General features: G+C 52.9%; 1 protein-coding gene across 1 annotated transcript in view; it reads left to right on the top strand.

The window, feature by feature from the left end:
- Positions 1 to 19,679, top strand: part of LOC147095432 (integrin alpha-X-like) — a 245,987-nt gene that overhangs the window by 45,846 nt on the left and 180,462 nt on the right. Inside the window, exon 7 of the mRNA XM_085973634.1 lies at positions 10,064 to 10,209. Within this exon, the coding sequence (XP_085829760.1) occupies positions 10,064 to 10,209 (146 nt within the window). The remainder of the gene's footprint in view (positions 1 to 10,063; positions 10,210 to 19,679) is intronic.

Genomic DNA, 19,679 nt, shown 5'->3' with positions numbered 1-19,679 from the left:
CTTCCTCCCCCTCACTCTCCCTCCCCCTTCCCCCTCCCTTCCTCTCCCTCCCCCTCACTCTCCACCCTCCCTCCCTTTCCCTCCCCCTCCCTCCGATTCCCTCCCCCTCTTGGCCTTTCCCTCTCCTTACCTGCCTTTCCCTCTCCCTTTCTCCCTCCCCCTCCTTCTCTTTCCCTCCTTCCCTTTCCCTCTCCCTCCCACCCTTTCCCTCTCCCTCCCCCTCCCTTTCCCACCCCTCCGCCTCCCCCTCTCACACCCCCTTCCCTCCCCACTTTCCCGCTCCCTCCCCCTTCCTTTCTCACTCCCTCCCCCTCCCTTTTCCTCTCCCTCCCCCTCCATCCACATTCCCTCTCCGTTCCTTGCTTTCCCTCTCTTCCTCTCCCTCCCCATACCCCTCCCTCCCTTTCCCTGTTCCTCCCTTTCCCTCTTCCTCCCTCCCTTTCCCCCCTCTCTCTCTCCCCAACTCCCTTTCCCTCACTCCCCTTTTCCTCCCCCTCCCTTTCCATCCGCTCCCCCTTCCTCCCTTTCCCTCTCCCTCCCTCCCCCTCCCTTTCCTCCCCTCCCCCTCCCCTACCCCTCCCTCCCTTTCCCTCTCCCTCCCTTTCCATCTCCCTCCCTCCCCCTCACTCCCTCTTTCCCTCCCCCTCCATTTTCCTCCGCCTCCCTTTCCCTCCCTCTCCCCACTCCTTCCCTTTCCCTCCCCCTCCCACCCTTTCCCACCCCCTTCCTCCCCCTTCCAACCCTGCCCCCTCTCTTCAACTCTCCCCCTTCCCCTCCCTATCCCTCCCTCCCTTTCCCTCCCTCCCCTCCCTTTCCCACACCTTCCCTCCCCCTCCCTCCCTTTCCCTCTACCTCCCTCCCCTTCCCTTTCCCACTCCCTCGCTTTCCCTCTCCCTCCCTTTCCTGCTCCGTCCCTCCCTTTACCTCTCCCTCCCTCCACCTCTCCATCTCCCTCTCCCTGTACCCCTCTTTCCCTGCCTTTCCCTCTCCCTCCCATTCCCTCTCCCTCCACCTCCCTTCCTTTCCCTCTCCCTCCCCCCTCGATCTCCCTCCCTCCCTTTCCCTCCCCCCTCGATCTCCCTCCCTCCCTTTCCCTCCCCCTCCCTTTTCCTCTCCCCCTCCCTTTCCCTCTCCCTCCCACTCCCTTTCCCTCCCCCTTTCCCTCCCTTTTGCTCTCCTTCCATCCCTTTCACTCTCCCTCCCTCCCTTTCCCTCTCCCGTCCCCTCCCACCCACTCTCCCTCTCCCTTCCTCCCACTCCCTCCCCATTCCCTCTCCCTCCCTCCCCCTCCCTTTCCCTCTCCCTCCCCCTCCCTTTCCCTCCACTCCCTCTCCCTCCCTTCCTTTCCCTCTTCCTCCCCCTTACACTCTCCTTCCCCCTCACTCTTCCTCCCTCCCTTTCCCGCTCCCTCCCTCTCCCTTTCCCTCTCCCACCCCTCCCCTCTCCCCTTTCCCTCCCTTTAGCTCTCCCTCCATCCCTTTCCCTCTCCCTCCTTTTCCCTCTCCCTCCCTCCCTTTCCCTCTCCCTCCCTCCCTTTCCCTCCCTTTCCCTCTCCCCCTTTCCCTCCCTTACCCGCTCCCCCTCCCTTCCCGTCCATTCCCCCTCACCTCCCTTCCCCACCCCTCCCCTCCGCTCCCCCTCTCCTCCCCCTCCCCTTCTCCCTCCCTCCCCCTCTCCCTCCCTCTTCCCTTTCTCGTTTTCCCTCTCTCTCTTTCCCTCCCTCTCTCCCTTTCCCTCTCCCTCCCGCCCTTTCCCTTTGCCTCCCTCTCTTTCCCTCTCCCTCTGTCCCTTTCCCTCCCCTTTCCTTTCCCTTTCCCTCTCTCCCTTCCTTCCTCCCTCCCTTTCCCTCTCCCTCCCTCTCCCCCCTACCCTCTCCCCTTCCCCTCCCTCTCTCATTTTCCCTCTCTCTCTTTCCCTCCCTCTCCCTCCCCCATCCCTCCCTCCCTTTCCCTCTCCCTCCCTCCCTTCCCTTTCCCTCTCTCCCTTCCTCCCTCCTTTTCCCTCTCCCTCCCTCCCTCTCCCCCCCCTCCCTTTCCTTTCCCTCTCCCTCCCTCCCTTTCCCCCTCCCCTCCTTTCCCGCTCCCCCTCCCTGCCTTTCCCTCTCCCTCCCTTTCACTCTCTCCCTCCCCCAACCCTGTCCCACTCTCCCCCTCTCCCCCAACCCTTTCCCACTCCCTTTCCCTAATTCTCTCCCACTCCCTTTCCCTAATTCTCTCCCACTCCCTTTCCCTAACCCTCTCCAACTCTCCCCCTCCCTTTCCCTAACCCTCTCCCACACTCCCTTACCCACTATCCTTGTCTGTCTCCCTCATCCACTCTCATTCTCCCTCACCCTCTCCCACTCACCCTCTCCCACTCTCCAATTCCCACTCTCCTTGTCCCTCTCCCAGTCCCACTCTCCCTCTCCCACTCTCCATTTCTCTCACTGCCCTCCTTCCCTTCCTCCTCTCCCCTCTTCCTCCCCATCCTCTCTCCCTTTCCCCTCGCCCTCTCCCCACCCCCATCTCCATTCAACCATCCGTCGCTCAACCTTCCCCACTCCTACCACTCCCTCCCCACCCTCCCCTTCTCTCCCTCCACCCCACCTCCATCTCCTTCCCTCCCTGGCTGGGATATTAAAGTGTACAGGTAGTGAGCTGGAGAGTAGGATTAGATAGGCTGGAATATTGAAAGATATGGGGAGTGAGGGGAGAGTGGGATTACACTGGGTGGGATATTAAAGGGTGTGGGGAGTGAGCAGGAGAGCGGGATTAGACTGGGTGGGATATTAAAGGGTATGGGGAGTGAGCAGGAGAGCGGGATTAGACTGGGTGGAATATTAACGGGTGTGGGGAGTGAGCAGGAGAGTGGGATTAGACTGGGTGGAATATTAAAGGGTATGGGGAGTGAGCAGGAGAGCGGGATTAGACTGGGTGGAATATTAACGGGTGTGGGGAGTGAGCAGGAGAGTGGGATTAGACTGGGTGGAATATTAAAGGGTATGGGGAGTGAGCGGGAGAGTGGGATTAGACTGGGTGGAATATTAAAGGTTATGGGGAGTGAGCGGGAGAGTGGGATTAGACTGGGTGGAATATTAAAGGGTATGGGGAGTGAGCAGGAGAGCGGGATTAGACTGGGTGGAATATTAAAGGTTATGGGGAGTGAGCGGGAGAGTGGGATTAGACTGGGTGGAATATTAACGGGTATGGGGAGTGAGCAGGAGAGCGGGATTAGACTGGGTGGAATATTAAAGGTTATGGGGAGTGAGCGGGAGAGTGGGATTAGACTGGGTGGAATATTAAAGGGTATGGGGAGTGAGCAGGAGAGTGGGATTAGACTGGGTGGAATATTAAAGGGTACGGGGAGTGAGCAGGAGAGTGGGATTAGACTGGGTGGAATATTAAAGGGTATGGGGAGTGAGCGGGAGAGTGGGATTAGACTGGGTGGGATATTAACGGGTATGGGGAGTGAGCGGGAGAGTGGGATTAGACTGGGTGGAATATTAAAGGGTATGGGGAGTGAGCGGGAGAGTGGGATTAGACTGGGTGGGATATTAACGGGTATGGGGAGTGAGCGGGAGAGTGGGATTAGACTGGGTGGGATATTAAAGGGTATGGGGAGTGAGCGGGAGAGTGGGATTAGACTGGGTGGGATATTAACAGGTATGGGGAGTGAGCAGGAGAGCGGGATTAGACTGGGTGGAATATTAAAGGGTATGGGGAGTGAGCGGGAGAGTGGGATTAGACTGGGTGGGATATTAAACGGGTACGGGGAGTGAGCAGGAGAGTGGGATTAGACTGGGTGGAATATTAAAGGGTGTGGGGAGTGAGCAGTGAGTGGGATTAGACTGGGTGGGATATTAAAGGGTATGGGGAGTGAGCAGGAGAGTGGGATTAGACTGGGTGGGATATTAAAGGGTATGGGGAGTGAGCGGGAGAGTGGGATTAGACTGGGTGGAATATTAAAGGGTGTGGGGAGTGAGCAGTGAGTGGGATTAGACTGGGTGGGATATTAAAGGGTATGGGGAGTGAGCGGGAGAGTGGGATTAGACTGGGTGGAATATTAAAGGGTGTGGGGAGTGAGCAGTGAGTGGGATTAGACTGGGTGGGATATTAAAGGGTATGGGGAGTGAGCGGGAGAGTGGGATTAGACTGGGTGGGATATTAAAGGGTGTGGGGAGTGAGCAGTGAGTGGGATTAGACTGGGTGGGATATTAAATGGGTACGGGGAGTGAGCAGGAGAGTGGGATTAGACTGGGTGGAATATTAAAGGGTGTGGGGAGTGAGCAGTGAGTGGGATTAGACTGGGTGGGATATTAAAGGGTATGGGGAGTGAGCGGGAGAGTGGGATTAGACTGGGTGGGATATTAAACGGGTACGGGGAGTGAGCAGGAGAGTGGGATTAGACTGGGTGGAATATTAAAGGGTATGGGGAGTGAGCGGGAGAGTGGGATTAGACTGGGTGGGATATTAAACGGGTACGGGGAGTGAGCAGGAGAGTGGGATTAGACTGGGTGGAATATTAAAGGGTGTGGGGAGTGAGCAGGAGAGTGGGATTAGACTGGGTGGAATATTAAAGGGTATGGGGAGTGAGCGGGAGAGTGGGATTAGACTGGGTGGGATATTAAACGGGTACGGGGAGTGAGCAGGAGAGTGGGATTAGACTGGGTGGGATATTAAAGGGTATGGGGAGTGAGCGGGAGAGTGGGATTAGTCTGGGTGCGATATTAAAGGGTACGGGGAGTGAGCAGGGGAGTGGGATTAGACTAGTTTCTATGGGGGAGAGAGTTTATGTGTTGACTGGTTCCGTTTGTATTCTGGGAGCCTTGGACTGGCAGTGAAGGGGTCTGCTCAACCAATCATCCATTTCACAAGCTGTGTGTTGGGAAAGTTCTGTAAATTCTCGTTGCCTGTATGAACTGATGTCTGCAGTATTCACTTCCCCCAGCTGTGTGTTAGTGAGGGAGTACCGAGATGATTCAATGAATCAATAACAGAGAAGGCAGATTTCCTTTTCTACAGCGTGTTTCACCACCTCAGGACGTCCCAAGGAGCTTCACAGCCAATGAAGTACTTTTTGAAGTGTGGTCACTGTTGTAATGTAGGAAACGCGGCAGCCAATTTGTGCACAGCAACATCCCACAAACAGCAATGCGATAATGACCAGATAATCTGTTTTTTTTGGTGATGTTGGTTGAGGGAGAAATATTAGCCCCAGGACACCGGGGAAACTCCCCTGCTCTTCTTCGAAATAGTGACACTGGGAATATATGTCCAACTGAGATGGCAGACGGGGCCCTCGGTTTAATGTCTCATCCCAAAAGACCGCATCTACCAGACTGCAGCTCTCCCTCAGTACTTTCCCTCTGACAGTGCAGCAGCTCCCTCAGTAATGATCATCTGACATTGCGTGCTCACTCAGTGCTGCCCCTCCGACAGTGCAGCGCTCCCTCATTACTGCCTCTCCGACAGTGCAGCGCTTCTTCAGTACTGCCCCTCCAACAGTGCGGCGCACCCTCAGTACTGACTCTCCGACAGCGCGGCGCTCCTTCAGTACTGCCTCTCCGACAGTGCAGCGCTCCTTCAGTACTGCCTCTCCAATAGTGCAGCGCTCCCTCAGTACTGACTCTCCAACAGTGCAGCGCTCCCTTAGTACTGAACCCTCCGACAGTGCACTGCTACCTCAGTACTGCCCCTCTGACAGTGCAGCGCTCCCTCAGTGCTGACTCTCCGACAGTGCAGCGCTCCCTCAGTACTGACCCCCCGACAGTGTGGCGCTCCCTCAGTACTGACCCTCCGACAGTGCAGCGCTCCCTCAGTACTGACCCTCCGACAGTGCAGCGCTCCTTCAGTACTGCCTCTCCAATAGTGCAGCGCTCCTTCAGTACTGACTCTCCGACAGTGCAGCGCTCCCTCAGTACTGACCCCCGACAGTGTGGCGCACCCTCAGTACTGGCTCTCCGACAGCGCGGCGCTCCTTCAGTACTGCCTCTCCGACAGTGCAGCGCTCCTTCAGTACTGCCTCTCCAATAGTGCAGCGCTCCCTCAGTACTGACTCTCCAACAGTGCAGCGCTCCCTTAGTACTGACCCCTCCGACAATGCACTGCTACCTCAGTACTGCCCCTCTGACAGTGCAGCGCTCCCTCAGTGCTGACTCTCCGACAGTGCAGCGCTCCCTCAGTACTGACCCCCCGACAGTGTGGTGCTCCCTCAGTACTGACCCTCCGATAGTGCAGCGCTCCCTCAGTACTGACTCTCCAACAGTGCAGCGCTCCCTTAGTACTGAACCCTCCGACAGTGCACTGCTACCTCAGTACTGCCCCTCTGACAGTGCAGCGCTCCCTCAGTGCTGACTCTCCGACAGTGCAGCGCTCCCTCAGTACTGACCCCCCGACAGTGTGGCGCTCCCTCAGTACTGACCCTCCGACAGTGCAGCGCTCCCTCAGTACTGACCCTCCGACAGTGCAGCGCTCCTTCAGTACTGCCTCTCCAATAGTGCAGCGCTCCCTCAGTACTGACTCTCCGACAGTGCAGCGCTCCCTCAGTACTGCCCCTCTGACAGTGCAGCGCTCCCTCAGTGCTGACTCTCCGACAGTGCAGCGCTCCCTCAGTACTGACCCCCGACAGTGTGGCGCACCCTCAGTACTGGCTCTCCGACAGCGCGGCGCTCCTTCAGTACTGCCTCTCCGACAGTGCAGCGCTCCTTCAGTACTGCCTCTCCAATAGTGCAGCGCTCCCTCAGTACTGACTCTCCAACAGTGCAGCGCTCCCTTAGTACTGACCCCTCCGACAATGCACTGCTACCTCAGTACTGCCCCTCTGACAGTGCAGCGCTCCCTCAGTGCTGACTCTCCGACAGTGCAGCGCTCCCTCAGTACTGACCCCCCGACAGTGTGGTGCTCCCTCAGTACTGACCCTCCGATAGTGCAGCGCTCCCTCAGTACTGACCCTCCGACAGTGCAGAGCTCCCTCAGTACTGCCCCTCCGACAGTGCGGCGCTCCCTTAGTACTGACCCTCCGACAGTGTGGCGCTCCCTCAATACTGACCCTCCGACAGTTCATCGCTCCCTCAGTACTGCCTCTCTGACAGTGCAGCGCTCCCTCAGTACTGCCCCTCCGACAGTGCAGCGCTCCCTCAATACTGACCCTCCGACAGTGCAGCACAAAAGGAGCCAAGGGTGTGATCCCTGGTGCCAGCGGGGTTGCAGTTATGAGGGAAGCTTTCAACCTTGATTGGGGACAACTGACCGAGTTGTCTGACACACCAGCGCATTCCAGCAACTTGCAGGACCTAGGCGCGTGGAAACACGACCGCCTGCTAGTCAACACACCCCATCCCGACTTTGACACCTATCTATGACCATGACTTGCATCAATATAGCGCCTTTAATACAGCAAAACTTCCCAAGGCACTGCACAGGAGCGTAAATCAGACCAAAAGCTGACAGCGAGCCACATGAGGAGCTATTAGGGCAGGTGAGCAAAAGCTCAGTCAAAGAAGCAGGTTTTAAGGAGGGTCTTAAAGGCGGAGAGGTTTAGGGAGGGAATTCCAGTCCTTCGGGGCCAGGCAGCTGGAGGCACGGCCGCCAATGGTGGAGCGATGGAAATCGGGGGAATGTGCAAGAGGCCGGAATTGGAGGAGTGCAGAGATCTCGGAGGGTTGTCGGTGCTGGAGGAGGTCACAGAGATGGGGAAGAGAGGTGACGAGGGCCATGGATGGTTTTGAGAATTTGAAGTTGGAGCCAATATAGCTCAGCGAGCAACAAACGTCCTAAGGCGCTGCACAGGAGTATTTTAAGACAAAAGAGTTGACACCGAGCCACATAAGAAAAAATTAGGGCAGATGACCAAAAGCTTGGTCAAAGAGGTAGCGGGGGGGGGGGTGTGGCGAGGCCATGGAGGGATTGGAAAACAAGGATGAGAATTTTGAAATCGAGGCGCTGCTTAACCGAGAGCCACTGTAGGTCAGTGAGCACAGGGGTGATGGGTGAACGGGACTTGGTGCGAGTTAGGACACAGGCAGCCGAGTTTTGGATGACCTCAAGTTTACGTAGGATGGAATGTGGGAGGCCAGCCAGGAGTGCGTTGGACTAGCCAAGGCTGTTCCCACTAGTTGATGGTAGAAGGACTAGGGGACACAGATTTAAGGTTTTGGGCAAGAGATACAGGGGGGATGTGAGGAAAAACTTTTTTATGCAGTGAGTGGTGAGGACCTGGAACTTGCTGCCGACAGAAGTGGTGACACTCAATGTTTTCAAGGGGAGACCGGCTAGGCACTTGAGGGAAATAAACTTGCAGGGCTATGGGGATAGAGCGGGGGAATGGGACTGACTGGATTGCTCTACAGAGAACCGGCACGGACTCGATGGGCCGAATGGCCTCCTTCTGTGCCGTTATGACTAGATAAGGGGGAACCAGTGGATGTGGTGTATTTGGATTTTCAGAAGGCATTCGATAAGGTGCCACACAAGAGGTTATTAAACAAAATTAGGGCTCATGGGATTAGGGATAATATACCAGCATGGGCTGAGGATTGGTTAACGGACAGAAAACAGAGCGTACGAATAAACGGGTCACTTTCGGGTTGGCAGACTGTAACTAGTGGGGTACCGTAAGGATCAGTGCTTGGGCCTCAGCTATTCACAATCTATATCAATGATTTGGATGAGGGGACCAAATGTAATATGTCCAAGTTTGCTGATGATACAAAGCTGGGTGGGAATGTAAGTTGTGAGGAGGATGCAAGGAGGCTTCAAGGGGATATAGACAAGGCTAAGTGAGCAGAATTCTGTAAAAGTATCCTCCGGACTCAAAGGAAAACCGTAAACAATGCATGCAGGGCAGAACTAGGCCAATATCCATTAATAATTACTATCCAAAAAAGAGCCACCAAATTTTGGAAACACCTAAGAATGAGCAACCCCCACTGCTATCATTATGACGCCCTGAAATGCCAAGAGAGGACCATAAAGAAGAATACCCTCAGTCAACTAGTCCTGGGACTCAGTGAAGTAACTACTAAGACTACTAACAATAACCAGCCCCAGGACAGTGACATCGTAGCACAGAGAATTCGACCCAACACAATTGTCTCTAAGCAAAAGGAAAAATATCTGTCATATTGGGCAGAAACAACAAAAACCCAAAACAAACTCAATTGCTACTTGGCCCTAAACAGACAATACAACATGGCTGAATACCTGACCATGGTAAAGGATAGCAAACTGAGAAAAACTTTGACAATGTACAGACTTAGTGAACATAGCCTGGCCATCGAAAAAGACAGACACAGACAGACCCGGTTGCCAAGAGAGGACAGGATATGCTCTCACTGCAGTCAGGGAGTAGTGGAGACAGAGATGCACTTCCTCACAGCTTGTGGAAAATATCAGGGCATCAGGGAGAATTTCTACCCAAAATTCACAAAAATATGCCCTGAATTCAGAAATTTGAATGACGACCAAAAATTCCCATACCTACTAGGGGAACAGAGAAATTGTGTAACCTTAGCGGCACACTATGTTACAGCTTGCCATAAACAGAGGGACAGCCATTAAACCTAAGAAAAGAATATATACAAATTATATGAATGTATATTTATACACTCAGGGATATATCTGTTTATACACTGTATGGATAGATCTGTGTTTATGTTTTTCAACCATAAATGTTTTTCGATGCTTTGGCAACATAAGATGTACCTTATCATGCCAATAAAGCGATTTGAATTGAATTGAATTGAATTGAGCGGGCAAGAACATGGCAAATGGAATATAATGTGACGTTATCCACGTTGGTAGGAAAAATAGAAAAGCAGAGTATTTTTTAAATGGTGAGAGATTGGGAAATGTTGGTGTTCAGAGGGACCTGGGTGTAATTGTACATGAATCACTGAAAGTTAACATGACTCAATGAATAGTCAAGTCAACAGGGTGGGTGATGGGTGAGCGGGACTTGGCGAGTGTGAGAATACGGTGGGGGCGAGCGGGAGTTAATAACCAAAACCTTCTCCGTGTCTCCTCTCTTACCTATCTCCCTTCTGTATCCGAACCGCCTGTGATCTCCGAACCAATTCACTCCGTAGTTTGCGGTCATGCAGTACTCCCACCTCACGAAGAAGGAGTTCAATTTTGAGGAGTACGAGAGCAACAACAGGAGCGAGGCTCTGGTGACACGTATCCGACAGATTAACGGGGACACGTACACACCGACCGCAATCAAAACCCTCGTGTAAGTACGTGACACTATGGGGCGGGGGGGAGAAGAAGCTATTCCAGCCTTTACCCTACAGCAGGTTAAGGGGAGATACTGACCAGAATGGTCCCAGGGATGAGGGACATCAGTTATGTGGAGAGACTGGAGGAGCTGGGATTGTTCTCCTTAGAGCAGAGAAGGTTAAGGGAGATTTAATAGAGGTGTTCAAAATCAAGAATGGTTCTGATAGAGTAAATAAGGGACAACTGTTTCCAGTCGGGTTAGACCACATTTGGAGCACTGTGCACAGTTCTGGTCTGGTTAGACCACAGTTGGAGCACTGTGTACAGTTCTGGTCTGGTGAGACCACACTTGGAGCATTGTGCACAGTTCTGGTCTGGTTAGACCACACTCAGAGCACTGTGCACAGTTCTGGTCTGGTTAGACCACACTTGGAGCACTGTGTACAGCCCTGGTCTGGTGAGACCACACTTGGAGCATTGTGCACAGTTCTGGTCTGGTTAGACAATACTTGGAGCAATTTCGTGCACAGCTCCGGTCTGGTTAGCCCACACTTGGAGCACTGTGCACAGTTCTGGTCTGGCTAGACCACACTTGGAGCTCTGTGCACAGTTCTGGTCTGGTTAGACCACACTTGGAGCACTGTGCACAGTTCTGATGTGGTGAGACCACATTTGGAGCTCTGTGCACAGTTCTGGTCTGGTTAAACCACACTTGGAGCACTGTGCACAGTTCTGGTCTGGTTAGACCACACTTGGAGCACTGTGCACAGTTCTGGTCTGGTTAGACCACACTTGGAGCACTGTGCACAGTTCTGGTCTGGTTAGATCACACTTGGAGCACTGTGCACAGTTCTGGTCTGGTTAGACCACACTTGGAGCACTGTGCACAGTTCTGGTCTGGTTAGACCACACGTGGAGCACTGTGCACAGTTCTGGCCTGGTTAGACCACACTTGGAGCACTGTACACAGTTCTGGTCTGGTTAGACCACACTTGGAGCACTGTGCAAAGTTCTGGTATGGTTAGACCACACTTGGAGCACTGTGCACAGTTCTGATTTGGTGAGACCACACTTGGAGCACTGAGCACAGTTCTGGTCTGGTTAGACCACACTTGGAGCATTGTGCACTGTTTTGGTCTGGTTAGACCACACCTGGAGCACTGTGCACAGTTCTTGCCTGGTTAGACCACACTTGCAGCACTGTGCACAGTTCCGGTCTGGTTAGACCACACTTGGAGCACTGTGCACAGTTCTGGCCTGGTTAGACCACACTTGGAGCACTGGGCACAGTTCTGGCCTGGTTAGACAAAACTTGGATGACTGTGCACAGTTCTGATTTGGTGAGGCCACACTTGGAGCACTGGGCGCAGTTCCAGTCTGGTTAGGCCACACTTGGAGCACTGGGCACAGTTCCAGTCTGGTTAGACCACACTTGGAGCACTGGGCACAGTTCCAGTCTGGTTAGACCACACTTGGAGCACTGTGCACAGTTACAGTCTGGTTAGACCACAATTGGAGCACTGTGCACAGTTCTGATTTGGTGAGACCACACTTGGGGCACTGTGCACAGTTCTGCCTGGTAAAGCCACACTTGGAGCACTGTGCACAGTTACAGTCTGGTTAGACCACACTTGGAGCACTGTGCACAGTTACAATCTGGTTAGACCACACTTGGAGCACTGTGCACAGTTCTGCTTGGTTAGACCACACTTGGAGCACTGTGCACAGTTCTGGTCTGGTTAGACCACACTTGGAGCACTGTGGACAGTTCTGGTCTCGTTAGACCACACTTGGAGCACTGTGCACAGTTCTGGTCTGGTTCGACCACACTTGGAGCACTGTGCACAGTTCTGGTCTGGTTAGACCACACTCGGAGCTCTGTGCACAGTGCTGGTCTGCTTAGACCACACTTGGAGCAATGTGCACAGTTACAGTCTGGTTAGACCACACTTGGAGCACTGTGCACAGTTACAGTCTGGTTAGACCACACTTGGGGCACTGTTCCGTTCTTGTTAGACCACACTTGGAGCACTGTGTACATTTCTGGTCTGGTTAGACCACACTTGGAGCACTGTGTACAGTTCCGGTCTGGTTAGACCACACTTGGAGCACTGTGCACAGTTCTGGGCTGGTTAGACCACACTTGGAGCACTGTGCACAGTTACAGTCTGGTTAGACCACACTTGGAGCATTGTGCACAGTTACAGTCTGGTTAGACCACACTTGGGGCACTGTGTAGAGTTCCGGTCCGGTTAGACCACACTTGGAGCACTGTGTACAGTTCTGGTCTGGTTAGACCACACTTGGAGCACTGTGCACAGTTCTCGTCTGGTTAGACCACACTTGGAGCACTGTGCACAGTTACAGTCTGGTTAGAGCACACTTGGAGCATTGTGCACAGTTCTGGTCTGGTTAGACCACACTTGGAGCACTGTGCACAGTTACTGTCTGGTTAGACCACACTTGCAGCACTGTGCACAGTTCTGGTCTGGTTAGACCACACTTGGAGCACTGTGGACAGTTCTGGTCTGGTTAGACCACACTTGGAGCACTGTGCACAGTTCTGGTCTGGTTAGACCACACTTGGAGCACTGTGCACAGTTCTGGTCTGGTTAGGCCACACTCGGAGCTCTGTGCACAGTGCTGGTCTGCTTAGACCACTCTTGGAGCACTTTGCACAGTTACAGTCTGGTTAGACCACACTTGGAATACTGTGCACAGTTACAGTCTGGTTAGACCACACTTGGGGCACTGTGTACAGTTCCGGTCTGGTTGGACCACACTTGGAGCACTGTGTACAGTTCTGGGCTGCTTAGACCACACTTGGAGCACTGCGTCCAGTTCCGGTCTGGTTAGACCACACTTGGAGCACTGTGCACAGTTCTGGTCTGGTTAGACCACACTTGGAGCACTGTGTGCAGTTCCGGTCTGGTTAGACCACACTTGGAGCACTGTGCACATTTCTGGTCTGGTTAGACCACACTTGGAGCACTGTGCGCAGTTCTGTTCTGGTTAGACCACACTTGGAGCACTGTGCACAGTTCCAGTCTGGTTAGACCACACTTGTAGCACTGTGTACAGTTCCGGTCTGGCTAGACCACACTTGGAGCACTGTGCACAGTTCTGGTCTGGTTAGACCACACTTGGAGCACTGTGCACAGTTACAGTCTGGTTAGACCACACTTGGAGCACTGTGTACAGTTCCGGTCTGGTTAGACCACACTTGGAGCACTGTGCATAGTTCTGGTCAGGTTAGACCACACTTGGAGCACTGTGCACAGTTACAGTCTGGTTAGACCACACTTGGAGCACTGTGTACAGTTCTGGTCTGGTTAAACCACACTTGGAGCACTGTGTACATTTCCGGTCTGGTTAGACCACACTTGGAGCACTGTGCACAGTTCTAGTCTGGTTCGATCACACTTGGAGCACTGTGCACAGCTACAGTCTGGTTAGACCACACTTGGAGCACTGTGCACAGTTCTGCTCTGGTTAGACCACACTTGGAGCACTGTGCACAGTTACAGTCTGGTTAGACCACACTTGGAGCACTGTGGACAGTTCTGGTCTGGTTAGACCACACTTGGAGCATTGTGCACAGTTACATTCTGGTTAGACCACACTTGGAGCACTGTGCACAGTTACAGTCTGGTTACACCACACTTGGGGCACTGTGTACAGTTCCGGTCTGGTTAGACCACACTTGGAGCACTGTGTACAGTTCTGCTCTGATTAGACCACACTTGGAGCACTGTGCACAGTTACAGTCTGGTTAGACCACACTTGGAGCACTGTGCACAGTTACAGTCTGGTTAGACCACACTTGGAGCACTGTGCACAGTTACAGTCTGGTTAGACCACACTTGGAGCTCTGTGCACAGTTCTGGTCTGGTTAGACCACACTTGGAGCACTGTGCACAGTTACAGTCTGGTTAGACCACACTTGGAGCACTGTGGACAGTTCTGGTCTGGTTAGACCACACTTGGAGCACTGTGCACAGTTCTGTTCTGGTTAGACCACACTTGGAGCACTGTGCACAGTTACATTCTGGTGAGACCACACTTGGAGCACTGTGCACAGTTACAGTCTGGTTCGACCACACTTGGGGCACTGTGTACAGATCCGGTCTGGTTAGACCACACTTGGAGCATTGTGTACAGTTCTGGTCTGGTTAGACCACACTTGGAGCACTGTGCACAGTTACAGTCTGGTTAGACCACACTTGGAGCACTGTGCACAGTTCTGGTCTGATTAGACCACACTTGGAGCACTGTGCACAGTTCTGTTCTGGTTAGACCACACTTGGAGCACTGTGTACAGTTCCGGTCTGGTTAGACCACACTTGGAGCACTGTGCACAGTTCTGGTCTGGTTAGACCACACTTGGAGCACTGTGCACAGTTACAGTCTGGTTAGACCACACTTGGAGCACTGTGCGCAGTTCTGTTCTGGTTAGACCACACTTGGAGCACTGTGCACAGTTCCAGTCTGGTTAGACCAAACTTGGAGCACTGTGTACAGTTCTGGTCTGGTTAGACCACACTTGGAGCACTGTGTACAGTTCTGGTCTGGTTAGAGCACACTTGGAGCACTGTGTACAGTTCCGGTCTGGTTCGACCACACTTGGAGCACTGTGCACAGTTCTGTTCTAGTTAGACCACACTTGGAGCACTGTGCACAGTTACAGTCTGCTTAGACCACACTTGGGGCACTGTGTACAGTTCTGGTCTGGTTATACCACACTTGGAGCACTGTGCACAGTTACATTCTGGTTAGACCACACTTGGAGCACTGTGTACAGTTCCGGTCTGGTGAGACCACACTTGGAGCACTGTGCACAGTTCTGGTCTGGTTAGACCACACTTGGAGCACTGTGCACAGTTCTGATTTGGTGAGACCATACTTGGAGCACTGAGCACAGTTACAGTCTGGTTTGACCACACTTGGAGCAATGTGCACAGTTACAGTCTGGTTAGACCACACTTGGAGCACTGTGCACAGTTCTGGACTGGTTAGACCACACTTGGGGCACTGTGTACAGTTCTGGTCTGGTTAGACCACACTTGGAGCACTGTGTACAGTTCTGGTCTGGTTAGACCACACTTGGAGCACTGTGTACAGTTCCGGTCTGGTTAGACCACACTTGGAGCACTGTGCACAGTTCTGGTCTATTTAGACCACACTTGGAGCATTGTGTACAGTTCCGGTCTGGTTAGACCACACTTGGAGCATTGTGTACAGTTCCGGTCTGGTTAGACCACACTTGGACCACTGTGCCAAGTTCTGATCTTGTTAGACCACACTCGGAGCTCTGTGCACAGTGCTGGACTGCTTAGACCACACTTGGAGCACTGTGCACAGTTACAGTCTGGCTAGACGACAATTGGAGCACTGTGCACAGTTACATTCTGGTTAGACCACACTTGGGGTACTGTGTACAATTCTGCCTGGTTAGACCACACTTGGAACACTGAGCACAGTTCTAATCTGGTTAGACCACACATGGAGCACTGTGCACAGTTACAGTCTGGTTAGACCACAGTTGGAGCACTGTGCACAGTTCTGGTCTGGTTAGACCACACTTGGAGCACTGGGCACAGTTACTGTCTGGTTAGACCACACTTGGAGCACTGTGCACAGTTCTGGTCTGGTTAGACCACACTTGGAGCACTGTGCACAGTTACAGTCTGGTTAGACCACACTTGGAGCACTGTGTACAGTTCCGGTCTGGTTAGACCACACTTGGAGCACTGTGCACAGTTCTGGTCTGGTTCGACCACACTTGGAGCACTGTGCACAGTTCTGATTTGGTGAGACCACACTTGGAGCACTGTGCACATTTACAGTCTGGTTAGAACACACTTGGAGCAATGTGCACAGTGACAGTCTGGTTAGACCACACTTGGAGCACTGTGCACAGGTCTGCCTGGTTAGACCACACTTGGAGCACTGTGCACAGTTCTGGTCTGGTTAGACCACACTTGGAGCACTGTGGACAGTTCTGGTCTGGTTAGACCACACTTGGAGCACTGTGCACAGTTCTGGTCTGGTTAGACCACACTTGGAGCACTGTGCACAGTTCTGATTTGGTGAGACCACACTTGGAGCTCTGTGCACAGTTACAGTCTGGTTTGACCACACTAGGAGCACTGTGCACAGTTCTGCCTGGTTAGACCGCACTTGGAGCACTGTGCACAGTTCTGGACTGGTTAGACCGCACTTGGAGCATTGTGGACAGTTCTGGTCTGGTTAGACCACACTTGGAGCACTGTGCACATTTCTGGTCTGGTTAGACCACACTTGAAGCACTGTGCACAGTTACAGTCTGTTTAGACCACACTTGGAGCACTGTGCACAGTTACAGTCTGGTTAGACCACACTTGGAGCACTGTGTACAGTTCTGGTCTGGGTGGACCACACTTGGAGCACTGTGTACAGTTCCAGTCTGGTTAGACCACACTTGGAGCACTGTGCACAGTTCTGGTCTGGTTGGACCACACTTGGAGCACTGTGCACAGTTACAGTCTGGTTAGACCAATCTTGGAGCACTGTGCACAGTTCTGGTCTGGTTAGACCACACTTGGAGCATTGTGTACAGTTCCGGTCTGGTTAGACCACACTTGGAGCACTGTGCACAGTTCTGGTCTGGTTAGACCACACTTGGAGCACTGTGCACAGTTCTGGTCTGGTTAGACCACACTCGGAGCTCTGTGCACAGTGCTGGACTGCTTAGTACACACTTGGAGCACTGTGCACAGTTACAGTCTGGTTAGACCACAATTGGAGCACTGTGCACAGTTACATTCTGGTTAGACCACACTTGGGGCACTGTGTACAATTCTGCCTGGTTAGACCACACTTGGAACACTGTGCACAGTTCTAATCTGGTTAGACCACACATGGAGCACTGTGCACAGTTCTGGTCTGGTTAGACAACACTTGGAGCACTGTGCACAGTTACTGTCCGGTTCCACCACACTTGGAGCACTGTGCACAGTTCTGGTCTGGTTAGACCACACTTGGAGCACTGTGCACAGTTACAGTCTGGTTAGACCACACTTGGAGCACTGTGTACAGTTCCGGACTGGTTAGACCACACTTGGAGCACTGTGCACAGTTCTGGTCTGGTTAGACCACACTTGGAGCACTGTGCACAGTTCTGATTTGGTGAGACCACACTTGGAGCACTGTGCACATTTACAGTCTGGTTAGACCACACTTGGAGCACTGTGCACAGTGACAGTCTGGTTGGACCACACTTGGAACACTGTGCACAGTTCTGCCTGGTTAGACCACAGTTGGAGCACTGTGCAAAGTTCTGGTCTGGTTAGACCACACTTGGAGCACTGTAGACAGTTCTGGTCTGGTTAGACCACACTTGGAGCACTGTGCACAGTTGTGGTCTGGTTTGGACCAAACCTGGAGCACTGTGCACAGTTCTGGTCTGGTTCGACCACCCTCGGAGCTATGTGCACAGTGCTGGTCTGATTAGACCACACTTGGAGCACTGTGCACAGTTACAGTCTGGTTAGACCACACTTGGAGCACTGTGCACAGTTACAGTCTGGTCAGACCACTCTTGGAACACTGTGCACAGTTCTGGTCTGGTTAGACAACACTTGGAGCACTGTGTGCAGTTCTGTTCTGGTTAGACCACACTTGGAGTACTGTGCACAGTTCCAGTCTGGTTAGACCACACTTGGAGCACTGTGTACAGTCCCGGTCTGGTTAGACTACTCTTGGAGCACTGTGCACAGTTCTGGTCTGGTTAGACCACACTTGGAGCACTGTGCACAGTTACAGTCTGGTTAGACCACACTTGGAGCACTGTGTACAGTTCCGGTCTGGTTAGACCACACTTGGAGCACTGTGCACAGTTCTGGTCCGGTTAAACCACACTTGGAGCACTGTGCACAGTTCTGATTTGGTGAGACCACACTTGGAGCACTGTGCAAAGTTACAGTCTGGTTAGACCACACTTGGAGCACTGTGCACAGTTACAGTCTGGTTAGACCACACTTGGAGCACTGTGCACAGTTCTGCCTGGTTAGACCACACTTGGAGCACTGTGCACAGTTCTGGACTGGTTAGACCACACTTGGAGCACTGTGGACAGTTCTGGTCTGGTTAGACCACACTTGGAGCACTGTGCACATTTCTGGTCTGGTTAGACCACACTTGGAGCACTGTGCACAGTTACAGTCTGTTTAGACAACACTTGGAGCACTGTGCACAGTTACAGTCTGGTTAGACCACACTTGGAGCACTGTGTACAGTTCTGGTCTGATTAGACCACACTTGGAGCACTGTGCACAGTTCTGGTCTGGTTAGACCACACTTGGAGCACTGTGCACAGTTACAGTCTGCTTAGACCACTCTTGGAGTACTGTGCACAGTTCTGGTCTGGTTAGACCACACTTGGTGCATTGTGTACAGTTCCGATCTGGTTAGACCACACTTGGAGCACTGTGCACAGTTCTGGTCTGGTTAGACCACACTTGGAGCACTGTGCATATTTCTGGTCTGGTTAAACCACACTCGGAGCTCTGTGCACAGTGCTGGACTGCTTAGACCACACTTGGAGCACTGTGCGCAGTTTCGGTCTGGTTAGACCACAATTGGAGCACTGTGCACAGTTACAGTCTGGTTAGACCACACTTGGGGCACTGTGTACAATTCTGCCTGGTTAGACCACACTTGGAACACTGTGCACAGTTCTGGTCTGCTTAGACCACACTTGGAGCACTGTGCACAGTTACTGTCTGGTTAGACCACACTTGGAGCACTGTGCACAGTTCTTGTCTGGTTAGATCACACTTGGAGCACTGTGCACAGTTACAGTCTGGTTAGACCACACTTGGAGCATTGTGTACAGTTCCGGTCTGGTTAGACCACACTTGGAGCACTGTGCACAGTTCTGGTCTGGTTAGACCACACTTGGAGCACTGTGCACAGTTCTGATTTGGTGAGACCACACTTGGAGCACTGTGCACATTTACAGTCTGGTTAGACCACACTTGGAGCACTGTGCACAGTGACAGTCTGGTTAGACCACACTTGGAGCACTGTGCACAGTTCTGCCTGGTTAGACCACACTTGGAGCACTGTGCACAGTTCTGATTTGGTGAGACCACACTTGGAGCACTGTGCACATTTACAGTCTGGTTAGACCACACTTGGAGCACTGTGCACAGTGACAATCTGGTTCGACCACACTTGGAGCACTGTGCACAGTTCTGCCTGGTTAGACCACACTTGGAGCACTGTGCAAAGTTCTGGTCTGGTTAGACCACACTTGGAGCACTGTGGACAGTTACAGTCTGTTTAGACCACACTTGGAGCACTGTGCACAGTTCTGGTCTGGTTGGACCAAACTTGGAGCACTGTGCACAGTTCTGGTCTGGTTAGACCACACTTGGAGCACTGTGCACAGTTACATTCTGGTTAGACCACACTTGGGGCACTGTGTATAATTCTGCCTGG

Source organism: Somniosus microcephalus, unplaced genomic scaffold (genome assembly GCF_052327205.1).
Source record: "Somniosus microcephalus isolate GS21.2 unplaced genomic scaffold, FLI_Smic_1.0 unresolved_chr1, whole genome shotgun sequence".
NCBI classification, from domain to species: Eukaryota; Metazoa; Chordata; class Chondrichthyes; order Squaliformes; family Somniosidae; genus Somniosus; species Somniosus microcephalus.
This window is presented reverse-complemented; position numbering and strand designations above follow the sequence as displayed.